The following is a 17,973-nucleotide window of genomic DNA, read 5'->3' on the forward strand; positions in this document are numbered from 1 at the left end:
GGACTCTTCTGGGGGTGATTTTGGCAGCTTTCAGACAGGGACTTAGGAGGGTCCCTCTCCTTTGGCCATGTGCTTCCTGCATCGTGCCAGCTGGTGATGCCCACCCCACAGCACTCCTCTGCTCCCTCCTGAAGGACAGGCCCAGTATAACAGCAGAGAAATCATTCCTGGAGAATGCTGAAATTAAACAGAAAAAGGCAAGTCTGAGCCCTGTTTTCCAGGGAAGGCTCGTGCACACACTGGCGCTCACAAGACACGCAGGACCCCAGATATTCGCCACCCGCCAGGCGTGCAGCCAGCCATGCATAACAAACAACGACCCCGTGAATGGCCACGCAGCCAAGCCAAGCTGTTTGCCTGAGCCATCCCACATTGTTCGCCCGGCTTTTCCCACTTTGAACAAGGGCTTGTGGCATCAGGAAGTTAAAAGGAGTCAGGAGGGGGGAAAAGGGGGAGTGTTTCTTTTAAAAAGAGAGTGAGATTGGAGAGGACACAGGCACTCCAAACCCTGTCTGTGCTTGGTATATTAGGCAGCCAGTGCTCTTGGCTGTGAGCCCAGACGAGGCTTTTGTAATCAAAACATGATCTTGTATGCTGTGCAACCAGTGCTGAGAAAGGCCGTCTGATGGCTCTCCTCTTTTAGCTCTGCTCTGGAATCCGCCGGGCTGCGCCGATGTCCAACATGCACCGAGCTGTGAGTGCCGCCCGCGCGGGGCCTGGGAGGGGCGCGGGGCCGGGGTCCCTCACCCCAGGGGCCACGCAAGGACTCGCACACCCTGCAGGGTGGCCTTGCGGTGGCTGTCGCTTTCTTGCTGCCTTGCCTCGCCTGGCTGCCAGCAGGCAGGGGAGCAAACAGCCGTGCTGCACCACGGGGACGGTGCTGGGGGCGCATTTTGGGTGCTGGGCTTTGCGTCCCTCACTGGGGCAGGGTGCGGTGGCCGGCTCAGGACAATGTGCCTGCCGGGAGGTAGGTAACAAACAGAAACGCGGGCAGTGCTGGATGGTGTCTGTCCCAGCGAGGGTTTCAGCTGCAGCTGTCAAGGAAAAGGATATTTCTTGAAAAGAGCGGATGCATTTGCTTACGCAGGAGAGTGTTAGTAAGGGCCCTGCTCCTCTCTCCTTTCCCTGCCCCCCGCCCCCTGCCTTGCTCGCTCTCCCAAGCCTGCTGCCTCCAAGGCCTCGCTGCAGAGGCAGGCGATCGTGGAAGTGTGTGGGAAAGCACTACACGCACAGACAGTGTGGAGCGGAGCGTCCCTCCAGCCCCCGAGGAGCTGCGTAGCCAGCGTGTGCCACTGGGGAGAGGGGCTGGGACACAGCGGGCTGTCGTCATTCCATTGAAGCACGAAGCCGAGAGCTTTCCATTTGCTCCTTTTGTGACATTTTTATTTGCAATAGAATGAGGCCTCTCGTTCTGCGGCTCTGCCCTGCTGTTGGGGAGGCTTTGGGTTCAGCCGCTTGCTGATTCAAAGCCATCGCACGTTTGTGCTGCCAAAGCCATTTATAACTCAGCCGCGGTGACATACGGGCACCTTGGCTCCCCGGAAGAGCTTTACGCCGGGGAGGGCACGGTGGGGCCACTTTCCATCCCGAGCATCTGCCTGAGCACGGGCTGGGCCGGCGGGTTTGTTCCAGAAGCGGAGCAGAGGGCACGGCCCCTGCTCCCGGCCGGCAGCAGACGAGCAAATGCTGACTGGGCTGAAGTGGACAATGGGTGAGCCCCTGGAGCCCGGCGTGGGCTCCGCTCGGCGCTTCGGCCACGGGGCCACCGCCCGGCCACAGCCCCAGCATTTGCTGAAACAGATTGTGCAGAGAGAAACACCTTCATGGCCTCGTTAATAAAGGCCAGGAGAAGTGCTGAACACCAGCAAAACTTTCCTTCCAGTAACTTGTTTCCAGCTGGAAGTGGAAAGACCCTCCTCCCCCTGACAGCGGCCCTGTTGCAGCATAGACAAAATGCTGACAAATGGGCAGAGGGAGAACGGCCTGACAGGTGTTTTCCATCTTTTGCTTTGGAAAGAGAAGAGCACAAATACAGTCTTTGCAGGAATTTTTAAATTCTTCCCGATCTGGCAGCTCTGCCAGTCCTCCTTCAAAGGAATTTGAAGATGAAAGGGGTGTGTTTGAGGGCAGGCACCACTTTGATCCCACCCTCAGCAGCCAACACCCCAGCACTCAGCAAACAGCAAACCCGCCAATTTAGTGCTCCCAGAACAGCTTCTGTTCAGGTAAACACTGAATTTGGCTTTAATCAGCCTTGCAAAATGCCCATGGAAGTGTATCCACCCACACAGGCAATCTGCTCACCTGCTGTGTACCCAGTGATGAAGGGCAATGGAAAAGCCAGTCTTTCTCCCGCAGATCTTGACAAAACTCCATTGTCCAGCAGGAAAATGTGTGGAGGTGGTTTAAATGCCCCTGTTGTCCCACCTGGACAGAGGTGTCCTGCAGAGATCCTCATCAGCATTAATTTTCATTAGACACTGTTGTCACTAGAATTGTAAAAACTCCCAATTGTGATCCCCTGTGGTAACCAAGGTGCTCTGAATGTCTGTGGAGGACATCTGAACCTGTGCCTGAGAACAGCCAAAGGGGAGGATCATTTACTGCGTGCAGCTAAGCAGGATGTTAACCCTGCAGCCTACTGATAGCCATCAAAGTGGGCCAGCAACTTTTTGCTCAAACTACCTCACTGCTAAACAAAAACTATAAGAAAAAAAAAGATCAGTTCTGTCAGGAAAAAGTCAGGGAGAAGTGGTGGGGAAGGATTCTTCCACTTCCCACCCTGTCCAGACAGAAGGAGCAGGTTTCATCCTGTTGCTGTGATGACTGAGGAGAACTTTGCTCCTTGTCTTTCCAGGATGCTGCTGTGGATGATGTCGTGTTAAGGAAGAAAGAGCAGAAAGATGTTGAGCTCGATAAGAAAATCTTGGCCTTGCGGAAAAAGAACGAAGCGCTGATCCGAAGGTACCAGGTGAGTCCACAGGTCCTTCCCTTCCCCAGCTCTGACTTGGGGTCCTCAGCTCGCAGTGTAAAGATTGTCAGCACTATCAGCATGACTTTGTTATACAAATACCAGAGCAGGTGGGCACAGCTCTGCCTTTGGCTACGGCTCCTGAGATGCTTTGGAGAACAGACACTGATGCCTCAGTGCTGCAGCATCTCCTCTCCCCCTGCCACCTTCCTCTGTCTGTGTCCCACAGCTGGGACACAAGTTGGGCCACTCCCTCTTAGAGGGGGAGGTGTGTCTGTTTAGCAGAACTCCTAAACAGGAAAACAAACAACATCCGTAGACATCCAGGGACAGGCTGGTGGTAAGGTGAGATCTGTGTTTCAGGAAATAGAAGAGGACAAAAAGCGAGCAGAGCAGGAGGGAATGGCTGTTACCTCCAGGAGACCCAAGCAGGATGGACTCACTATTACCATCACCAAAGCTCACAACGTAAGTGCTGCCTTTCCTTCACGACAGACCAGCTCTCACTCCAGTCCTGCCACAGCAAAGGGACATTTCAGAGAGAGAGACTCCACAGCAAAGCCCTTTGAGGCACAGGACACAGTTCCTAAGCCCTGAAAAGGGAGGGGAAACTCTGCAGAGGTGTGTGCTCAGAGTGATTTTAGGTGCTGCACATACATTTCCAGCTGTGCCCAGGCACTTGTACCCATGCAGGCAGAGTTACCAGGCAGATGGATGGGTGTGTGAACAGGCACACAGTCCTGGACAGGTCTCAGGTGTCAGCATCATTGCAAATCTGTAGGCAGAGCATATCAGCGGTGTGTGTGTCACTGGAGGCATCAGGAATACCATAGGAAATTCATGGTCTCCTTAGTCTTTGGGAGTGAACAAAGCAGGTGGCCCTGAGCCAAAGGCTGCGAGTTCCAGGCTTCCATCCTAACTGAGCCAAATCTGTGTCTGACAAGCCCTGTCCACCCAGCCTGGCAGCGTGGGGCCTGGGAAGCCACCGGCCACTTCTGCCTTCACCCCTGGGCCAGCTCCTCTGCCAGGGCTCACATGGAGCCCACTGAGTCTGCCCAGCCTCCTTCCAGCATTCCTGGGTTCTTGGATCTGGACCAGTGCTCCCTTCCCACCCCGGCCTGGCCCTCGCCTCTCCCGGGGCGTGCTGCTGCTGCACACATTTTTCTCTCATACAGGACCTGAAAGATGCAATTACCCAGACTGAACACTATGGACAAGATAGCCCAGCCCTCCCGATGGTGAGCACCACCCTCAGCCATCCTCTTGGCTTCCAAGGCCACCTCCAGCAGGACTTAGGCTTTCCCGAGCTAACTCAGAGTGTGGCACAAAGAGCTGAGGATGACATTTGTTTCCCATAACTCTGGCATTTTAGTCTGAAATGTCAGATTTGTAAGTGCAAAGGACTTTTCAGCCCCGCTGTAATTGTGGGTTTTGCTGCTGAGCAGACAAGGAGCCCCTTGTTCTCCAGGAATGTCACGGCACCCTGCCGGGCACCGGGAACTTCCCTGGGGCAAGGTCTGCCTGTTCTGCAGCCACCTCCCCGCTTGTGTGCAGGTGTGTTTGGGGAAGGGAATCGAATCCCCGAGCCAAGGGCCTCGATTTGCTAACAGAAGTGTTCGTTTTCCAGGACAAAAGGGTGGTGAGTGAGAAATGGGCAAGCCCCTGTCCTACGAGCCCTGGGTTCGGCATTGGCAGTGAGGAGGAGGAGGAGGAGGAAGCAGATCATATGTTCACATTCAGGATGGGGAAGAGGATGCAGCTGGCTGTTACCATGGACAACAAAGCAAAGGTGAGCAGGGAGGAGGATTCCACTTACACTGTGGCCTCTTGACTTACAAAGGGGCTTGTGTTCTGCCTCTCACTTGAGCTTTGTGCTCAGCATGTCACATCCAAAGGGAATAGTTCCCTTCCTGCTCCTTTTCTCTCATTTCTCAAACCTTCAGCACAGCCTCAGTTTTCATTTCGGGTTGCCACACACTTCCCTCCCCATTTCTGATTCCCAGGGATCAGACCCTGGGCCTTGCTAACCCCTCTGGCGGCTCCCCACACCCACCCACGGGTAGCCAGGTCCCTTTCTGAGGGATCAGTCACCTCCTTGCCCTTCTGGGCCACTCTGGTGTTAAACTGTGTTGCTGTGATTGGAAAGGGGTTGGAAACAAGTGGGAGCTCAGACAGATTTAGCTGCATTATTCCCCAACTATTCCCAGGGAGGCAGTGATGCTTGGTGGTAAAAGCAGCATCATTTCTCCCTGATACTGCATTCCAGAACATCCTGAATGTAGAAGGAAAAACAGAGTGAGATGAGTGTCACTTTCAGCTGCCAATGAGATGGGCAGGAAGTGTGACCCAGTATTTGCAGACTTAATTAAAAATTGTGTGAAAAGGCAAAAGTAATTGAAAACATTTTTTAAATCCTGAAACATCCCCTCCTGGGCACTGCCCCATTCCTTGTGGAATCTGTGCATCCAGATATAATGATTCTTGTCTCTGTCACAGCAGCGCTGGGAAAAGAAAAGGGTGGCAGCAAGTGGTGCTCCCATGGGTCCCCTTTTAGACACAGTGACGTGTGGGTTTGTGGCACTGAGGTCCAATCCAAAGCCATTCCCCGGGATAAGGAAGAGAAGCCCCACCCTTCCTGCTGCCCCGGACTTTGGGGCAGGAGTGCTGCAAACCTTGGCTGTCAGCAAAAGGCAGGAGCTGTTTTCTCCCTCTGAGGCAGCTTGGAAATGTTTTCCTGATTTTGTGCCTCGAATGCCTGTTCATTTGTTTCCCAGTGACCTAGTTACCCTTTCTTTCCAGGGAGAAATAGGCCACAGTCACTGTGCCATTAGAAAGTCATTTTATGTTACCTTGAAGGAACTGAATCGCTTGGGAAAAAATGCACCTTTCCGAATGATTTTTCAGGAGAAAGGGACAGAGGCCTCTCATTCCCTTTGTTCCAGACAGAGCACCAGGAGTGTGAACATCCCGTTCAAATGAAATCTCATTCCAGCACAGCCAAACCCTCTCCTGATGTGAGGGGGGAAATTCTGGTTTTTTCTCAGAACAGAGGGGCCCTGAAACCTCCAGTGTGACCGTAGTGTAGGGACCAGGCAGTCCCTGCCTCGGCTGCAGTGTCGCAGCTGCCTGTCACGTTGTGAGACCCACTCGTCTGCCTGTGGCAGATGCCAAACGAGTTGTGCTCCATCCTGAAACGATCAGCTTTTTCTGCCTCAGGAACAGACTTTGCCATCTCTAGGGCTGGCTCACAGATGTCAGAGCAGGAGCCTGCCTTGACCCCGACACAGAGATCGGCACGGACGGTGCTAAAATGGCACAGGACACCTCGGCAGCACGTCCTTGCTTTGAACCCAACATATGGCTTCACTTAGTGCAAGAAAAGCAGAAACGGCAAAGGTCGTCCCGAGGGCAGCAAAACTTGTTAGGAGATGCAGCTGGAACCCAAAAGTAGAGCTGTACATCCTCAAGGGGATGTGTAACAAGGTTCCCACCGTGTCCACACAGCTGGGACAGGCAGGACCATCAGCAGCGCAGGGACCACTCCTCCTTTCCCCTGCATCCTCTGCTGGGCTGCCAAAATCACCCAGATGTGAAAGATGAATAAACCAGAGGCTGAGGCTCTGCTGCTGGAAATCCTGCAGTGTCTCCTCAGACATTTCTCATGTGTTAGGAGGTTCAATGACTAAGAAGCCATAAAAAAGGTTGTGCTGACGGAGGCTGTGCACAGCAAGGCTCCCTCCACGCCAACATCTGCACTCCTGGCAGAGCTGAGGGGAGATGAGGCTAATGTGAGCCTTCTTGGTATCATATGTCATGGCAGAGTCCTTGATTGCAAGTCTTCACTACAAATCAGAGGTCAGGGTGTGCTGTTTGTTTTTGAAACCAAGTTCGTAGCAACAAAGAGTTCCCAAGTTTCACTGAAGTTTCCTTGGAGATTTTGAACTCCTTTAAAATCAATATTCCAGTATGCGTGGAATCCCAAGGAGGAAAACAGGAAAACACACCATCCTTTACAGAGGGAGGCTGCTGAGGTTCCTTCATCCCTGGTAAAATTGAACAGACTTCATACAGATGAAGAGAAAAGAAAAAGATCAGAGGTAATGATGGAGATGACATAGTAAGTCTCTCATTTCCTTGTAAGGCAAAAATAAAAAGGCACACGATTGACCTGAAAGATGATACTTTTAAATGAGAAGAAGTATGTCTTTTTGCACAAATGATGTGCTCATGTTGTGGAAGTGATGGTTGAGGGCATTGGCAGGGACTCAGCCAGCAACAAAGATCATTAACAAAATAGGAACCATATGGAAATCCATGCAGGGAAGTCATGACGCTGATACGAACAGCTGGAAATAATATCTGAGAGGGGGAACTGCCCTTGCTCAAGGAGTTTATATATCAGTTTCCTAAACTATTCCACTGCTGAATAAATCATTCCAGAAATATGAACACACAATGACTATGAAATGATAAATTATCGAGTGTTAATACACTTCAGGGGAGTAACTGCTTTGTGGGCAAGGTTGGGGAGAACTCCACTGTTCCCTTCCTCTTCCACCCTCTCAGCTTCTGCTCCGAGGTAGCCTCACATTTTATTGTGTGTGAGGTGGGGACAACTTCACATTTGTTTCAGAGACACAAACGCAAGCTGAAAATAAAACCATCCAGCAGTGTCCGTGCTGCAAGGTAAATCCCCCCTTGCCTGTGCTGTGCCCAGCTAAACACACCTCTGTAATGTAACATCCCAGGTGCCTTCGAGTGGGGTGGCAGCTCTGTAAGCCGAGGGGACTGACTGCCCAGCTCATTTTCTGTTCTGCCAGCCCTGGATCCTTTGAAGCCTGGGATGGCCACTGTCCAAGGAAGGCTGTTGGAGGTGTCCCTAACTCATCCTGTCCCCCCAGGGCAAGCGGATCGTCAGTGAGAAACGTGCCGAGAGCTTCCCCGGCCCGGGCCGGGTGCCAGAGCTGGGCGAGGAGGACACGGACCACTTGGTGGCTTTCCGGCGGGGCAGGAGGATGCAGATTGCCATCACCATGGATAACAAGGAAAAGGTATGTGGCTGTAACCGAGCTGTGGCATCCACTTGTTCTGCTGGCATGAGGAGGGCCCAGCCACAGGGGGCTGGGAGAGACTGTGTGTTAATAGTGTGGAGACACTGGATCCATAGAGAGATGCTGTTTTGGGAGGACTGATGAAATCACTGCCAGATATGGGGCATGAATCTCACCTTCTCTCTCTTGCCAGCTTCTTTTTGGGGCCACACAGCAGACTGAGGCAGGAGCAGTGTCCTCCTGACTCACTGCACGACTTAAACCTCAACAGAGCTGGGCAATATCTGCTTCTGAACCCAAGTCCTGCTGTGCCTGGCCATCACCTGCTGAGTGATGTTTGAAACATATCTTTGAAACGTGTTTCAAATAGTTCTTTGCAAATACCTTCCTCGTTACACACAGGGAGGCATGTGCTATTCTCCTCCTGGAGAGTTTTCACAGATAAGAAAGAATGCCTGCAGCAAACAGGGTCAGCAAAGCCTGTGTAGGAAAATAACACTCGGAGTGGCTGCCAAACACACCCAGGAATGCTGGGAGACGTCTGCAGCCCCCTCTCTGGGGCAGTGCCAACCATCTGCTGCTGCTGCCCACACTCATCTTCAGCTTCTCCCCCCACTTAGGGCTTACCTGGGCTCTGAGTGCTCCTTCCATATGGCTGCCAAGCAGCTTTTTGGATGCCATAAACCTCGTGTGAGCCGCCTGATTGAGCCACTGGTAACCCCAGAGGTCCATGGGACAGGGGACTACCATTTCAGTCTGGGAATCACCAACTTGGACATGATGGGAGTGACTTGGCCATGCCTGTGCTGTCCTGGTCCTTGAGGCTGTCCATTGTGCTTCTGTGATGTGCAGGACAAGTGTCTCCACTTCTGCTCTTGCTGGGCTTGTTAAAACACTTGTCTCTGTGGTCATCAAGGCTGGGGCTGTGCTAGGAGAGAGCAGCAGGAGCAGTGCCTGGATTTTGGCTTCAGATCCTGTGCTCTCCTTTAAGTGTATGGACAGCCCTGGAAGAGGTCACCTCCCATCTGGTTTCGTTATGGAACATGAAATGTGAGGCTGAGCGTCCACGTACAGGAGTTTGGCGATGCCTTGCTCATACTGGCCCCAAAGCACCTGATATTCAGAGTGCATGAGGGCACCAGCTGGTGGGTGGCAGAGGGTGGCACTGAAGCTCGGGCACTCTTCTGGCAGCCGTGGGCTGTGAGGGAAGCTGTGAGGTGCCAAGGGGGAGCCAGTGCTGATATCTTCAGGGAAAGGGATTATGCAGAGCTGTTTGGGTCCTCCATTGCCTTGGCTGAGCAAGAGAAGGATCTGTCAGAAGCACAGGAAAGCCACAGGGGCTTCATGTAACTCTAGTTAACCAACACTTCCAAGGAGCACAGCACACTTTGTGCTGGCACAGACAAAATGTCCCCTGCTTCTGGCACTGAGCTTTAGGCATAGCCACTCCAGCCTGTGGGAAGCTCCTGCTCCCTGGAAAGCAGCGTACTTCCAGGGAATGTGCTGTCCCAGGCTGCACAGGAGGCAGGGAGCAGGCACTGGGGCTGCCACAGAGCCCAGCTCCCACAGCTGGGAAATGGAGGGGCAGGAAGGGTCTCTTAATGAGCTTATTTAAATTGGGCTTTCATGGGAGTATTTGTTGTTGGTCCTTGGATTCCTCTTACAATTCAGAAAGAGCTATAAAAGTGTTTGAAGCTCTAGTTTCCAATAGCTGTTACCAGCTGGATATGTTTCAGAGTCCAGCTGAGCTCAGGAGAATTCCTTGTTCCTGGTGATTTCCCTGGGCTGATCAGGCCCTGTTCCATCCCTGGTTAATGAGGATATCTTCCTATTGCCATGTTAATTGTGTCACCTCAGGCAACAGCTCCAGCAGCCCGGACAAAATCCAAATCCTTCCAATGAGACAAAAGGATGTGGCTGTAAGGGAGTGAAATGCTGGATTTCATGTCACCTCTGCAAGCTGCTTCCTTCTGTCCACACTTGGGCAACCTTTTCCCGGGATCAGTGACAGAAGCAGATGGGGCCTGAAGTGACAGGTCACGTTGGCATCTCACACATGGTTCCAGCCTGGGCTGGTGGAGTCCAGGGAGGTTTGGGCTGGCCCACCCTGTCCCTTCAGCTGATCCTAAGCTGTGTCAGGGATTAGTGTTTTAAACAAATACTTCTTTGCTATCAGTGAGGGTCCTTGAAAACTGAGTCCAGGCAGGTCTGTCTCACATCTGTGCTACAGAGGGATGTGTTCTCCAGGAGGGACTGGGAGCCAGTTGTTGCCTGAAGAGGCAACAACACCAAATGTACAAAGCCTGTGGGAATGACTGTAGCCTGCAGGGAATGACTGTGCCACAGGGGTGGTGCACATGGAGCATTTGCAGCAGCAGCACAGAGTCAGGGGAAGAGGAGAAGACCAGGGAAGCCTGTAGTCATCCCTCCCCTCCTACACTCACCATCCTACAAATTAGGGCCCTCCTCTGCAAAGAACAGCATCATTCTCCTCGATAGGCTTCTCTTTGCCTAAATTGCACTCTTTTTCTTCTTTGAGTCCATCCAAACTGTATCCCTTCCAAGCAGCCAGGAGCTGCAGTGTTAAGTGATGTGCTGGGCTGGAACATCCATCCCTTCTCTCTCTTCAGCCTTGCTCCCTGATAGCTCCATTTGCTGTTCCTGTTTCATGGGAAGCAGCTCATAGATCATCCCCTGGTCACTTCCCAAAGCACAAATGATTTTATCGATCCCTGTCAGGTCTCCCTTCAGCCACCTCATAAACCTTAAGACACTGCCTCTATTTAGCCATGTCTGCTGAGGACGTGGTCCTATATTTCCAATCACTCTCATTATCCCCATTTGTGCTTTGCTTATTTTTACCAGATTCTTTCAGTACATGCAGACCAGAAGTACACATGGTATTCCAGCTGTGGGCTCTCCTGGGCACACTCAGTGACACAGCAATGTTTTTGGCTTGTTCTCTATTCTTCTCCCAACAACTTTGCATTTTCTTTGCTAAATAATTGAGCTAACATTTTCAGAGAACTGGTCACAATAGCACCAAAACATCATCCCTGACTGTTAGGCAGAGCTCAGTGCTGGTTACTCTGTGTGTATACACAAGGAGGGCATTTCCTCCGTGGGAGTTATTTTGTGTTCCTGATATTGAATTTCAGCTGTAATTTTATGATGCAGACATTCAATGTCAAGAGATCTTTTGCAGCTCTTTCCGGGCAAATTACATTCTTTGCCCTGGATGATTTAGTAGCATCAGCAAACTGTCATCCCTCTCTTCAGCTCCTTTTCCAGACCATTTATGAGCATGTTGAGCAGCACATATTCCAGTGGCACACTCCTGCTAATCTTCTGCCATGGAAACCGCCATTTCCTTGCCACTTTTTCTTTTCTACCTTTTAATCAGTTGTTAATCCAAAAGAGAAACTCCATCTTCATCTCCAGAATGAGCAGCTACTGGGAGAGCCTGGTGGGGGGTCAGTGTTGTCATCTGTCTAGCTGAGTGTTAGGACCTGATCTGGGACCCCCAATTCAAGGATTAGCTTTCAGCCTCTCATTCATCCCAGCATAGGCCATCCTTTGGGGGTTTTCACCTCAAGCCCCAGCTGGTTCCCTGCTCTTTTGGGGTTCCCACAGAGGCCTAGGAGAAAGGATCACATCCGTCACTCCCCCTTCAGTAGCCTGGACACTGGCACATTTGCTCTCCCTGCAGCAGGGCTGGGGACAGTGCCTCCTGTTCAGCCCTAAAAAGCCACTCCATGCTCTGGCAGTGTTTCAGGCTCATTAATACGCCAGAGCTGAGAGACAGCAGCCCAGGACCAGCAGAGCACAATGGTTAATTAACAGGTTACAAATCATCTCTTAAGTGGGTGGTTGATAGAGCTTCAGGGCTTTTAAATTGTCCTTTTATTAACAGAGTTTCCCAGGATGGTGTATCAGAAATTACTGTAATCAAGAGACACAAAAGCTGCTTTCAGGCACTAACGCAGATGTGTTGGACTCCAGTGCTTGCACAGGAGAGTAACCAAACCTGTGGCAGGAGAAACACTCGCTTTTCCATTGCAGGTGGGAGAGGAAAATAGGCAGAAAGGGTGGCTGAGAAGTCTTTAGCTCCCTTCAGGCAGCACAATCGGGAGGCAGATTTTTCAAAAGAGTTAGAAAAAAAGAAATCCTCTCGTGTACTAGTTTCAAAAATCCTGCCCAGTGGGGGATCTGAGCACTGGAAAACCAGCTCTAAGCTCCTACAAAAATCTCCTCCCGCAGCAGAAATGCCAGTTGTGGTGCTGACACGTGCCTGGAGAAATGGGTACCAAAAGGTTAATTTAACTCATCTGTCAGTACCTATTTTTAAAATAAGAAGACAGTGAAGTAGCTCAAAGATGTGGAAGCCTGTCAAAGCTTTTGGAGAACTGTGAGCACAAAGCAGTGCTGAACGTGGCTGGTTAATGGCACCAGCACTGTCACCACTGCCCAGGGACAGTACCTGGGAATATGTGTTGGGAGGCCAGACAGACCTCTGTCCTGGGTCAGAGCAGGCTCTGCCTCACCCTGGGCTGAGAAACTGAGAAATCCTGGCATAAACCTTGGGATAAACAACCATAATCTTCCCTCTCTGCCTCAGGCTTTTGTGCCCTCCCCCTGCTCTGCAGGAACAGTTACACGAGGGATGATGATGTCCTTGTCATTTTTCATAATTTTGGGGGCGGAGAGGAGGAAGAAGGAGAAAAACATGTTTTGCTTCCTTGTGGTGTGTGGTGAGAGGGGAGCAGCAGCTCTGGGGCAACAGGACAATGGGAAATCTGCTCTGGAGCCAGAGCCAGAGCAAAGCCGGCTGTTCTCTGCTCGGCTCAGACCTGCTGTCCTGGTACAAAAGAGCTACATTTCTGTGGTCTTCTCAATTTTCCACAAGGCCCTTTGAGAAGCAAAAATAGCTGCAGACTAAAGCCAAAGGCATGTCTTGGAGTGAGGGTGCAAAGGGGTGGAGGGTTGTGTGGTGTCCCTGTGACCCAGCGGTTTGTGGAGGGCACTGACGAGTGAAAGCTCTGAGCAGGACAGCCCTGGGATGCAGGGCTCTGGGACATTCTCTGGGATGCAGTCTCCGGAATGCAGGACTCTGGGATGCAGGTCTCCAGGACAGCCTCTGGGATGCAGGTCTCCGGCACTGACCAGCCATGCAGGAGCTGCCTGTTCCCCCGTATCCCGCGAGCCGCAGCACGATCCCTCACCCGGGCCATCCCTGCGGGTTCCCTGGGCACTGGCTGGCTCCCGGCTGCTCTGGGGCTGGAGGGAAGCTGTGCTGGCTGCAGGCAGAGCTCACTGCTCCCCCCAGCTTACTCACGGCCTGGCTCAGCACTCCAGCTGTGCGGATGCTCCGGCTTTCCGGTTCCTGTCTTTGGGGGCACAGTCGGGCATTGTAAAGGGGCCAGACGGAATCACTCTTTGCATGAGCCTGGGGGGAGACAGGCAGGCTTAGCTGGAACAGTGAGCACACACGGCCCTGCAGCTCCCTGTCTGTTTCCCCATCAGTCATAAGCTGTTGGGCATTTTGGAGGCAAACGGTGCTCCTTCTCTCCCATCTCTCCCCCCACACCCCTCCACATGGAGGGGCTCCTGCTCTCCTGCAGTAACTGACCCCTTTGTCCCCTTTCCAAAAGGAGTTCTAGTTTCACTTGCAGCTGCTTTAAGGCTAAAGGCCCCTCTGCACCTTGCTCCCAGCCAGCTCCCTAAATAAGCAAGCTTTCCAGGTTTCTGCTGTTTAATCGCTCTGTAAATGCTCAGTTTTGGGGTGCAGAGACTCGTTGGATCCCTTGCTACAGGGTTCTTCTCGTGGGGCTGCACCAGCAGGGGACTTGGAGTCCAGAGGGAGCGTTTTTGTTGACACAAGTTTTCACAGCAACATTTTGAAATAAATCCTCGGTATCATCTTTCACCATATCCCCTTTTGCTGCACACAGGATATGGTGAGGAGTGGCTTTTCTGAGCACCCCCAAAATCTTTGCTGAAAAATCCCAGGACAATATAGCTACCATTTTCCTCATTATTTCCAAGGATCTGTTTTCACAAGCTTCCATCCACCCTGGAGCTACCAGTCAGCCCGGTGAAGCTGTTGTGCGCCAAGGGCAGTGTCCCTGAGCAGTGGCTGTATGGCCACACTTCCCACCTGCCTCAGACTTAGTGTGTGTGGGCAGGCCCCCAAAAGCCTGTCCCCAGCTCTCCCTCCATGATCCCAGCAGGTATGTGGGAACAGCCAGCAGCAGGATGAGTTGCCTTAGGAGATTGGGCAGAGCTGCAGGTATTGAGACTGATATCCTGAGTTTCCCGCATCCAACCCTGTAAAACTAAACCTGGGGCTGCCAAATGCCTGGAATAAAAGTCCTGTTTCCAGCCTGGGCTGGATCCCACCGCGCTGCCGCTTTCTGGAAGGGCTGAGCTGGCAGTTCGTGCTCCATGTTCCTCTTTGTGTTTCAGTTCTGCTTGGCACTGCACAATGGCAGCTCAGCCCACACTCCCCTGGCCCTGCAGCCATCCAGCCAGGCAGGAAGCCTTTCCTAACACATGTCTGTGCTCTGCAGGCTGTTCTGCTGAGAGGTGACAGCATGGGTAAACCCAGTGGGAGCAGGGATGGATCCCGGTACAAGGGCACCCATGTTTGCCAAGGACAAAAATCACTCCCAGCTTGACCATGCTGGCTTTTAGCTGCACCTTAGGTGGGATCCCAGATCTTGTGCAGTTGAATCATAAGCTGTGTCTTTGGCCCAAATCTGAAACTTGGTCTGACTTTGAAAGAAATGGGACTATACAGGACGGCTCTCGGCCTCTCCCTTGGGAGGAGGGAGGGACCAGTGGGAATGCTTTTCTCACACACCTCTTGCTTTCTGATTTCCCTTTTTTTCTATACCAGCTTGATTCAGGGCCCCAGAAACCAATCCTTCCTCTTTTGCTGACCTTTTCTGAGCAGTTCTTACATGTCCTGGTGGGCACAGGGTCAGGCACTGGCTCCCCTGCCAGGAGTCCTTGCTTAATCCTTGAAATGACTCCTGTGTCTGTGCTCTTGCAGGCAGAGGAGCGGAGAACAGCAGAGAAGAGGAGATCAGACAGTGACAGAGGCCCAGAAAGTGAGCACAGCCGGAAGGTGAGTGGGACCTGTGTCCCTTTGGGGGACCGTTGTCTTGGAAGAGGAAACCAGTAGGATGTGCCTCCCCACCACAGTCCTGAAGGAGGGTGATCTTTAAGGTCCCTTCTGACCCAAACCCTCCTGTAATTCTGTGAAGCAGCAGTGTGCTCTCATGTGGCCCCCACTGCTCATCCCGCTCCTCATCCGAAATGTAACCGAGTAGTTGACACTCTTAGAGCAAAGCAGTGCTGGAAAGGTGACAGGGACCTGCCTTGTGGCTGCTCAAGCCCCTCACACAGCTGCAGGGAAGGGTAACATGCTCACCCCTATGGCAGCACAGCCCTGTCTGGTTCCTCTCCCAAAACCATTTCCTTGTGGATTGAAGAGCTCGGGCCGCATTAGCTACAGCTCCTCACTTTGCAGGAGCTGAGGAGGATGGAGGTAAATTAAAGCAGAGGCCTTCCCACTGACTGTTTAATGCAAAGCCTGGAGACATGCTGGCTCCCCTGAGCCTGCAGATGCTTTAATTAATGGAGCACAAATGGAATAACCCCACCTCAGCAGGATTCATTAGGAGGACACAGATGGGCTCCTAGACAATAATTCCAGCTGAGCCCCCCAGAGCAGGAAAGGGGAACATGACGGCCTGTGGTCCAGCCAACCACAGCTCTGCTGTCACTGAGGTGAGGGACCAGCCCTTCCTGCTCTGTGGGCCCACGAGAGACCGTGGCACCAGCCTCAGTCCTGCCCTCACTTTTGGCTTTATGGGTGCATCAGGATCCATCCTGGCAGGATCCATCCTGGCAGGACCCACCGTGGGGCTGGAAGTGTAGGGGAGCCTCTCCAGGTGCCCCAGCCCAGGGATCCGTGCTTGCCCTGGCTTTGCCCTGCTGTGCCCTGCCTTTCTGTTCGCCTCCTCTCTCCCTCCCCAGGGCCGTGGGCTCAGGTGCCCCAGCTCCTGCCAGCCCAGGATGGAAGAGCACTTGGAGCCACCCCAGCTCCGGCCCACGCGGGTGGGTCACCTCGGTAACGGGGCTTTCTGTGCCGCCCTCCCGCTGCTCCGCTTTCATCCCCACAGGCTGAGGGGGGAACTCCTCTCTGGGGAAGGGCTGAGGGCGGCTGCTGGAAGGACACGTGTGTGAGGTGATGAATTGCCTGCTGGTAATTAGCACCCCAGGACTGGCTCTGCACTGAGCTGTTCCCTGCGCTCTGTTGCTTGACAACACACCATGGCCTGCCGGCTCCTGTTTCCACTGCATCCATTAACCTGACAGCTGGGATACCTCCCCCCACATGCTCCCTAAGCTCTGAACTGCCTTTTCATTAAGATCTCAATTTTTGAGGAGTGACAAACCAAGAGCCTGACAGCAGTGAAGGGGAAGAGCCCCTTTGCTCCAGGAATAGGCACAGGGTCGGCCTGAGCTCTGTGACTGTGGGCTCCCGTGGGTGCCTGGTGGTCACAGAAGGCTGGCTGCCTTTTCCACCTTCTCAGTGTGAAGGATTTCATAGCCATAACTTAGATTTTAGTGTGCCAAAGTCTTCAGGCTGGGGGGACTCATCAGCCCGGTGCATGTTCTATGTGAGTTCAGCCTCTCAAACCCTGCTGCAAACACTCCAGGAACTGTCTATTTGCCATAAGTAAACCTTAGCAAAGTGGCTTTTCCAGGAAAATCTGAGAACATTTGGGTTTAAAACCTTCACATGAGCAGTGAAGGCCGCTGTCTAATTTACACCCACAGTTAAAGTGGCTGCAGGTACAACTGCAGTGAACCCATCCTGTGGCCATTTGCACATGGAATTACAGGGGCAGGCTCCAAAAGGTTCAGGGGCTGAACATCTAGAATGAAAAAATACATCTTATGGGAGCTGCTTCCCAGATCTGGAGGTTGGATAGCACTCCAAGAGCCAAGGAAACACTGTGGTTTGGGTTAGGGAAACAGCAGTGACACCCCACCTCTTTAAGGTAACAAGAATGTGTCCAGATGGCAGAATCCAGGGCTTTAGGTGAAAGTTATTGTAATAATTTGAAATGTCAAAACTCTTCCTGCAGTCTGGATGAAGTGGAACAACTTCTCAGAAATACATTGCAACCAATTATCATTGTATTGTTGAACATAATCCCCAGAAGTGTCCAAGGCCAGGTTGGATGGGCCAACGAGATGAACTTTAAGGTCCCTTCCAATCCAAACCAGTCTGTGATTCCATGAATATCCCTGGAAGGGAGTGGTTGCTTGCTGTGATTTGGCTGTGGATTTACAGTGTGGCTCCAGGCAATCCATGTAGCTTCTTCCTGCCTCAGTTTTCCTCTCTGTAGAGCCAGCAAGCCCAGGACTGGTGTATTTGGGGTGTGAGTGAAGCAGAGCCCTGGGTGTGCACAGCACTGCAGAGAGGGGAGCTGAGCTCGCTTCAGGTTGTTCTTAAATCCTGCTGAGCATTTCTGGTGGTGACAGCACAAAGTACCCTGAACGGGGCTGTTTCAGGCAGTTTTATTAACCAGAAGCTCTTTTCCCTCCCCCAGGATGGTGGGAAGTCAGTGCAGAAGAGCCCTGGAGACGGGAGTTTCCCCATGACTGGCCGGGAACGCTCCGAGTACATCCGCTGGAAGAGGGAGAGGGAGCAGATTGACCTGGAGCGCCTGGCACGGCACAAGAACGCCAAGGGCGAGTGGCGGCGGGCTTGGGATGTGGAGAAGTCGGAGCACATGTAGGTCCTTCCCTGTGCCAGGGGAGTTTGCCTGCAGAGGCCTAAAGCCAGTGGTGGGATCTGGTGCAGATACCGATTGCCGAGCAGATCCCGTGCTGTCCTGTGCCTCTCCCTGGCCAAATCCACACTGCTGCCTC

The 17,973-nt window shown here is 52.6% G+C and overlaps 1 protein-coding gene across 3 annotated transcripts in view; it reads left to right on the forward strand.

The window, feature by feature from the left end:
- The first annotated feature begins 438 nt into the window (after nt 1-438).
- The window catches only part of CCDC9B (coiled-coil domain containing 9B), a 29,449-nt gene continuing 11,914 nt past the window's right edge, over nt 439-17,973 (forward strand). Inside the window, exons 1-8 of one of the 3 annotated variants that reach the window (XM_051777004.1) lie at nt 439-694; nt 2,858-2,971; nt 3,335-3,439; nt 4,147-4,209; nt 4,599-4,760; nt 7,873-8,022; nt 15,077-15,151; nt 17,652-17,836. In XM_051777004.1, the coding sequence (XP_051632964.1) occupies nt 674-694; nt 2,858-2,971; nt 3,335-3,439; nt 4,147-4,209; nt 4,599-4,760; nt 7,873-8,022; nt 15,077-15,151; nt 17,652-17,836 (875 nt within the window). In that variant the 5' untranslated portion in view covers nt 439-673. The remainder of the gene's footprint in view (nt 695-2,857; nt 2,972-3,334; nt 3,440-4,146; nt 4,210-4,598; nt 4,761-7,872; nt 8,023-15,076; nt 15,152-17,651; nt 17,837-17,973) is intronic. The other 2 variants (XM_051777002.1, XM_051777003.1) reach the window with 2 other exon arrangements.

The sequence above is a fragment of the Manacus candei genome, unplaced genomic scaffold (genome assembly GCF_025592945.1).
Source record: "Manacus candei isolate 608988 ecotype Guabito, Panama unplaced genomic scaffold, ASM2559294v1 h1tg000009l, whole genome shotgun sequence".
NCBI lineage: Eukaryota > Metazoa > Chordata > Aves > Passeriformes > Pipridae > Manacus > Manacus candei.